Here is an 8119-nt window from a genome sequence, read left to right as displayed (position 1 = left end):
GTTGTGAAAGGCGTGCACAGCCCGGGGGTGGAGGTGCAGGTGGGGATGACCTAGTTTGAGGGGCATGCATGGTCAGAAAAGGATTTTCTGAAGAATTGATTTTTAAAAAATGAACTTTATTGTCTCTGGCTGGAAGCTCAGTTGGTTCAAGTGTCGTCCTGATAGGCCAAAGTTGTGGGTTCAATCCCCGGTCAGGGCACATACAAGAATCAACCAATGAATGCATAAATAAGTGGAACAACAAATGGATGTTTCTCTCTCTCTAAAAATCAATAAAAAATAAAATTAAAATCAACTTTATTGAGGTATAATTTGCGTACAATAAAATGTATCCACATTAAGTATACATGTGATGAGTTTTGACAGATTTATCCACTCACGAAACCACCAAACACTGCGATCAAGGGAGAACATTCACATCACCCCCAAATCTCCCTTTGCAATCAATAGCCCACCCCTTCCCAGCCCCAAGCAACCACTGACCTGTTTTCTGTCACTACAGCCCAGATTGGCCTCTTATATATCGAATTTGACATAAATCCACGCTGTATGTATGCATTTGTGCCTGGCTTTGCTCCAGATAAAGTTTTAAAAATTCATGCAGGTTGTTGCATGTATTAATATATATTCCTTTGTGTTTCTGAGTAGTATTCCACTGTATGGATATGACACAATTTGCTTATCCATTTACCTGCTGGTGGACATTTGAGCTGTTTCTGATTCTTGGCCATCATGAATAAAACTGCTGTGAACATTCCTGCACAGGCTGTTGTGTAGACAATGTTTTCATTTCTTGTGGGTAAATAAATTGCTGAGTCTAATAATGAAGGCTGCCCGGCCAGAGTGACTCAGCAGGTTGACTGCTGTCCTGTGCACTGAAAGGTTGCTGGTTCGATTCCCAGTCGGGGCACATACCTGGGTTTCAGGTTCAATCACTGGTTGGGGCACATAGATCGACGTTCTCTCTCTCTCACCACCCGCCCGCCCCCCCTTCCTTCCTTTCTATAAGCATGTCCTTGGGTGAGGATTAAAACACACACACACACACAAAATAATGAAGGTATGTTTAGCTGTAGAAAAAACGTTTTCAAAGTGATTATACTGTTTGACATTCCCACTAGCAATGTGTGAGAATTCCAAATCCTTATCAGCACTTGGTACTGGCAATCGTTTTAATTTACTGATTCCAGTGATTGCATAACGGTGTCTCATGGTGGTTTAATTGAGGTATTTCCCTGATGACTCACAATGTTGAGCATCTTTTCATCTGCTCAGTATGGCCATTTATCTATCTTCTCTTGTGAAGAATCTGTTCAAATATTTTGTCTATTATATGTTTTAAGATTTCATTTTTTAGAGCAGTTTTTTTTTTTTTTTTTTTTTTTTAAACATTTTTATTAATTTCAGAGAGGAAGGAAGAGGGAGAGACAGAAACATCAGTGATGAGAGAATCATTGATCGGCTGCCTCCTGCACACCCCCCACTGGGGATGGAGCCCGCAACCCAGGCATGTGCCCTTGACCGGAATCGAACCCGGGACCCTCCAGTCCGCAAGCCGAGGCTCTATCCACTGAGCCAAACCAGCTAGGGCTAGAGCAGTTTTAAGTGTTGGGGTCCAGCCCCAGCAGGTCCAGGGGTTTCCATCGGTGGGGACGGAGTCGGTGAAGAGGGAATGACACAGAGGCAGCATTCAGGTGATCATCATAGCTAGGTTCTCTTGCCTGGTTCTATAGCTAGGTTCTCCAGCCAGGTTCTGACTTTTATTGTCTTGTTACATCTGTATTTATACCAGTTGATTTTAATCCTATCAATTTCTACTCCAAAGGTTAGGGCGTTTCTTATCTCCATTCCAGGGAGTAAAGATTATGTTGCTTAAGCGTGATTGTCCGTAGTTAAAGTGATTTACTACCCGCCTGACACTCAATTAAGGGGTTTTATTCCCTCCCTAACTTCAGGGAAAAATCCCCACCTGGGGACACCTTTCTCGGAGAGGTTACCTTGGTTAAAACACATAGCGCTAAGAGGGGGAGCAAACATATTAAGAACAGTATGCCATATACGCCAGGTCCCTTGAAACATATGCTGTGCAGATGTTTCTTCCCTCTTCCCTGCAGCAACTGTGTCAAGCAGCAAGGATGGACCGGCTTCTGGCATTTAAGTTTACAGCAAATTTGAAAGGTACAGAGATTTCCCATATGCCTCCTACAAGCCCCCTCCCCCGCAACAGCGCCTCCCCCATTATTATCTCCCAGCAGAGTGGGACATTTGTTACAATCAGTGAACCTACATATCACTGTCACCCAAAGTCTATAATGCACATCGGGGTTCACATTTGGGGTTGTACAGTCTACGGGTTTGGACAAATGTCTAATTACTAGTATATGTACCCACTATAAGGTACCACACAGAGTAGTCTCACTGCCCTAAACACCCTCTGTGCTCTGCCTGTGGTGGGGCGTTGGAGGAAGGGTGCCAGCCTCAGAGCCTGGTTATTGCAAGACAGGGAGAGTCTGGACGAGGCCCCTGGGAAATGGTACGTCCACTGTGAGAGAGGAGGTGCTCCCTACCCCACTTGGCCCTCTTTTGGGTCTCCACCTGGGCAAACCTCCTGACCCAGAGCTGGTTAGGAAGAGGCCCAGGGCAATGCAGCGCCTCCGCCCTCAGGGGGACAGGGGGGCAGGGGCAGGGCTTTTGCAAGGAGGCGCCTGGCCCAGTCTCTCCTGCCTCCCCAGGTGGCTTCTGGGTGGCCCATAGGCCTGGCCCCTATTTCTGGCCGACGGCCTGTGCCTGGGTGCCCCCGCGGGCCTCTGACCTCCCTGCTCTTCTTCCTCAAGAGCCTAGGAGACCTCCTCATTGTCGGTGGAGACCCCAGGGCTTGCCTGGACGACACCTTCAGGTACGGCCGGGCGGGGGGTGATGACCCCTCAGGTCTTCTTCCACTCTGACTAGAGGGGGTGGGGAATCTTTGCTTGTCATTGTTGAGACTTTTACCACATTCAGTGAAAAGGACACAGGGCCAGGGGCCAGGGGCTGCTGGGTTGTTTTGGCAGGAAGGAGTGATGTGGTATTAAGTCTCTGGAAATTTTCCTCAGATTCACTTTTCTATCCCATTTTTATTTCAATTCAGCAATGCCTTGTACTATAGACATAAGGATGGAAAAGTTACAACATATTCTGACCAGATCCGGGTTCCCAGGAGTCACAGGTCAATACAAATGATTTTGGGCCATCGCCTCTTTTTGCCAGGCCCTCAAATGGTCATTTCTAATAGATGGGAGAAAATAAATTCTCAAAACCAATACCCTATTGCTGAACGAAAGACCGGTGGCTCCTTGCACACACCCTTCAGTACAAAGTTATTTCTCAGAGCTTATTAAATAACGTGCCCTCCGAACTCTAGGATGAAGAGACATTCATGACATCAGTGTGTTCAGCTTGAACCTGGGTTTCAGATTAGAAAGGAAACTTGCCCAAACTGCCTTATCATCAGTAAGTTTGTTTGTTCTTAAATATTTTTTAGAGAGGAAGGGAGGGAGAAAGAGAAACATTGATGTGAGAGCAAAACATCGATCACCCCGGCACGTGACCTGACCAGGATTCGAACCAGCACCTTTCAGTGCACGGACGACGCCCAACTGACTGCGCCACCTGAGCCAGAGCATCATCAGGGAGCTTCATTTGGCACTGGTTACCCTTTGTGTAAAGGCAATGCAGACCTCTCTGTGCTTTTACTTCTGTTCTACCTTCTTTTGGGGCTCTGCTGGCGGAGGTGCTGAGCCTCTACTTACTTCTGTCCCTCCTCTCCCTCCCCTTGGCCCTGTCGTCTCTGAAATCCCTCTCTCTCTCCCAGTCATTTCCGGGCCACGCCCTGGCCGGCTCTCTTTCCTGCCGCCTCCTCTCCCTGGCCCGGTCATGGTCCCGCTCCCTCGTCCTCGACTCCCAGTGTCTTTCTCGGGATCGGGATCGCTCCCTCTTCTCCCTTTTCCCCTCTCTATACTGATCGCTTTTAATAACGGGCAAATTAATGGGTTTTCGGAAAGGCCGGTCCCGCCCCCCAAACCTCAGCTGCCCAGATTCCTTTTTCCCCCCCAGGCCTCCTCCCAGCCGCCTAGGGATCCACCCTTTGAGAGTCCTTTCCAGTTCGTAGTCCACGAATATCTCATGCTGGTCGATGACCAGGCCGTCAGCGTCCCGGTAGGCTCTGAGCAGGGAGCGCTCCTCCTTGTACTCGATGAAAGCATAGCCCTTGGAGAAGCCCGTGACCAGGTCCCGCACCAGCCGAAGCCGCCGGATGTCCCCGTAGCGGGAAAACACCTCCTTTAACTTCTCCTCTTTGGTCTGCAAGTTTAGTCTGGCCACAAACAGGGTGAGGAGGGGGTCCCCCGTGACGCCTTTGTTGGGGGTGTACTGCGCCAGCATTGCCCTCCAGACGGCGCGGTCGTGGGGGTCCTCATCCGTGCCGTCGATGCTGCCAGCTTTAAGGGGGTCATACTCCTTGGCGATGGGCATCCAATCGTTCATGTTCTAGGAAGGACCACAGCAAGCATTTATGTCGCACCCACTGTGCGCTACTCGTTTCATCCTTACAACAGCCCCATGAAGCAGACACCATCATTCACCCCTTCTTTAATAGGGAAGGGAGTGGATTCCCAGAGGCTGAGGCCTCCCAGCGAGAAAGTGGGGGAGACCGCATCAGAGCCAGGCTGCGGGGCTCCGAGATGCTCTCCCCCATACTCCCCCACCGCCCCTCCCAGGAGGAGGCAGAGGGCAACCTCACCTGAGTTTGATATATGCATTATCCTCCAGCTTAACTACCATAGGGAACTTACTAACTCCAGGAACCAACTGTAATTTAGAGAATGAATCAAAACCGAGGATCAAAAGCCAGGCTCACCTTTTAGAGACTTTAAAATGGTCAGAAAAACCAGCCTGGGAACTGCTACAGAAATGTCATTTTAAAAAACTTTACTACCAAGGCCCTGGCCAGTGTGGCTCCGTTGGTTGAGCATCAGAACATGCACTGAGAGGTCACTTGGTTCAATTTACCCGTCAGGGGTGTGCAGGAGGCAGCTGCTAGATGTTTCTCTCTCACCTGATGTTTCTCCCTCTCTCTTCTTCTCTCTCTAAAATCAATAAAAACATCTAAAAAAATTTTTTTAACTCTACTACCAAGAATTCCAAACATACCAATGTAGAGCATGGCATAACTTTCCACGAATTCCTTGCCTGGCTGCTACTATGACCAACATGGGGCCGGTCTTGTTTGCTCTATGCTTCCACTCACATCACCACTCCCCGATGATTCTGAAGCAAATTCTAGACATTTACATCACTCATCTGCGTCACTACAAGATAAGGGCTTTTTCAAAAGCTGCCAAGGGAAACCGGTGCTTAGAACGCAGCATTTCGCATCTGTCAGTGCACAGATAGCAAAGCTAAAGCAGCAGTGACCCAGCAGTGGGCTCTTCGGTTCAAAGGAATAGGAGATTTCTTCCAGTTTCCTAGCTGATAACCTGCTTATGCCTTGGAGCATAAGAAGTGGCTGCAATGATCATTTTAGTCCAGCAAGCACACTGCAATTGTCATTCACCCCAATATGTGACCGTTGTTTTTGAAAGCGGGTGGGGAAATGCAAGTCTGACACCCGATCATTGATTCATGTGAACCTGCTGGAATAATATAGTGCTTGCCAACGTTTCAGACGCTGCTGATAACCATGTGCCCACCTCTGTAAGTCTTCAGAGCCAATGCTGAAATATGCTGCTTAAAACCCAGGGCTCTTGGCTAACAGCACCTTCCCATCATACTAGCTAAGACGATACCTATAATGTCCCCCCCCTTCTCACAGTTCCCTCCAGAATCTTTTTGCTTTTCTTCTTCTTCAGTTCATGGATTATGAAGGAAGAGTGATTGTTTTGGCAGGGACACTGTGGAATTTCCCCCCAATAAAAAGCAAACACCCTCAGAAGAAAATCCGAACTCAACAGACTCAAGCCCTCTGACCCTCGGGTAGCCTATCACCATATTCCACTGCAAAACCTATTCTATCCGGGATTGCGCCTCGTGCCTTGAATGTGCCCGAGTTCCCCAGCCCCTTGCCTCTCTCGGTGCAATGTCCTCTGCTGGGAATATTCTCTTCCTTTCCGCCTCCCACATCTCCACTGCGGACATTCTACTGGCCTTTCCAAGTCCAGCTCCCAGCCTCCACCCCTTGGAGCAAAATGTGTCTCTCCCACAGCTCACCTAGCTCCTCTGTCAGACTCATCACTTTTTTTGTCCCCAACCCAGAGTAAACGCTTTTCAGTCTAAGGTCTGTCTCACTTCATCCTGGTCTTAGGACCCTTCCCGGTATATGATGGGGAACGGAACCAACTGCAATCATAATTCACTGAACTTCTTTCGGTCCAGATCAGACGAACAGGACCACTTCATTGAGAACCGAGAGGCAGGACGTGACACTGTCACTACTTTGTGAAAATAGAGCTTGTATATCTGTCATCATTAACAAGCAACTTGGAGGAGGCTCCTCTGGAATCCTCAGCATAAAAGGCTGGTAAACAGCTGGAGCCACGGAAGGAGCACCGGACCCAGGTGAGACGATTTCATCTGGGCCCGGGCTCGGCCTCTAAGGCACTGGTGGCTGGAATTTCTCCACATGTTAAGAAGAAGAAGAAAAAAGATACCACTATGTTGTTTGAATCGCTGCTCTAATATTCTCTACATCAATTCTACTGGCCCTAAAATTCTTAGATTCTAACCTCCACCACAAGGTTGCAGGGGGGAAAACAAAGGCCATTATAACCATGGTTAACTTGTATTGAACCCTCAGGAGTTCTGGATTCGTCATTATTTCACAAATGGGGATGGGACGTGAGAGATGAATGGTGTCCTGTGGAGGTGGGTGGGCCAGTTAACCATTAGAGAGAAAAGCGTGGAAAGTGAAAAAAGAGCATGAGACTGGGAATCAGGAACACCCAGGTTTAAGACCTCATCCTATGTTGGGCAAAACGCAAATCACCCATAAAATGTAGCTAAACGTCACTTCACCAGCGAAGGTTAGATAAATGTCTCTGAAACTGCTTTACAATTATAAATTATTATGCAAATAAAGTTATTATTAAGCAATCAAAGCACTTCTGTCCTCACTGAGTCTAAAAGAACGACATTCCCGCGCTTCCCACCCAGGTGGGCTTAAGGCGGGACCCGCAGTCCTGCCGAGCATGCGCAGTGGCGCCGAGCATGCGCAGTGGCACGCAGACGCTAAGGCGGAAGTGTCCTTGGAAAGGCCTGTACCCCTCAAACCCCGAAGCGCCTCCGCCTTGGCCGTCGGCCCCTCACCTTCCGGGTGGACGTAGAGAGGAAAGGCCAATCTTTCCAACCCAGCTATCGCCTCAGCTCCCGTAAACACAATCCCGAAAGATCTGCCCCTTTGCCAGGTTCCAACATGGCGGCCCACAGGCCATCCAGGCGGAATTAACTAAGTCCTTCCCGCCAGGTGGGCGCCGCTCCCGCCACGCCGCTCCCACTCACCTCACCCAGGCTCGGGCTCCCTCTCCCGCGGACACCGGCGCCGGGTTCCTAAGGATGGAAGATTCTTGGTGCCGCCTCCGACCGGACCTTTATATCGGCAACAGCAGATTCGTCACGGGCGCCGTTTCCGCTTTTGCTTCTGTTAAAAAAAAAAATGTAATCCCTTGTGTTGAGCATCGAAGGGGTATGAAATTTCTAATATTTTTTTCCCACGAAGACAAGACCTGTTCAGTTGCACCGTTGAGTTGAAAGACTATCGAATCTGCAGGTAGGCGTCTGAGAGCCGCGGGCTTTCTACGCGCCGCTTAGGGCTCCGTCAGCGCCAGGCGAGTTTATTTTTAGACTCCCTTTGACCAGTAAATATGGTTTCAACTTTATATTATGGCTTCTTCGGGAAATGCCTGTGCTGGTTCGAGTGAAATTTGGTACATTTCCCCAGCGTTTCCCTAACCCCTAGGTGTGGTAAGTTCCCGTTTCACACAAGCCGAACCGGAGAGTCGCGTGGGAATTTGTTACCGTGAGGTTTCCCGATGGGCGCAAGGGGGCATCGCCTTGGAGGTTTGCTTTGCGTTTCTCCCAGGATGTGGAG

The 8119-nt window shown here is 49.1% G+C and overlaps 1 protein-coding gene across 1 annotated transcript; it reads right to left on the bottom strand.

Annotated features, from left to right (window-relative positions):
- Positions 1-280: 280 nt before the first annotated feature.
- On the bottom strand, positions 281-7636 carry SNRNP35 (small nuclear ribonucleoprotein U11/U12 subunit 35). The gene is made up of 2 exons (XM_070400105.1): positions 7531-7636; positions 281-4524 (listed from the first exon to the last, which is right to left on the bottom strand). The coding sequence occupies exon 2, from the start codon at positions 4519-4521 to the stop codon at positions 3781-3783; it is 741 nt and encodes a 246-aa protein (XP_070256206.1). The 5' UTR covers positions 4522-4524; positions 7531-7636; the 3' UTR covers positions 281-3780.
- Between the last annotated feature and the right edge of the window lie 483 nt (positions 7637-8119).

The sequence above is a fragment of the Myotis yumanensis genome, unplaced genomic scaffold (assembly GCF_028538775.1).
Source record: "Myotis yumanensis isolate MYYU_CA2020_CCGP unplaced genomic scaffold, mMyoYum1.0.hap1 SCAF_19, whole genome shotgun sequence".
Classification (NCBI taxonomy): domain Eukaryota; kingdom Metazoa; phylum Chordata; class Mammalia; order Chiroptera; family Vespertilionidae; genus Myotis; species Myotis yumanensis.
The sequence above is the reverse complement of the archived record's forward strand: the minus strand, read 5'-3'. Positions and strand labels throughout refer to the sequence as shown.

Excerpts from the sequence above, each read along its gene's own strand:
- SNRNP35 (XM_070400105.1), bottom strand. The coding sequence starts at position 4,521 with ATGAACGATTGGATGCCCATCGCCAAGGAGTATGACCCCCTTAAAGCT.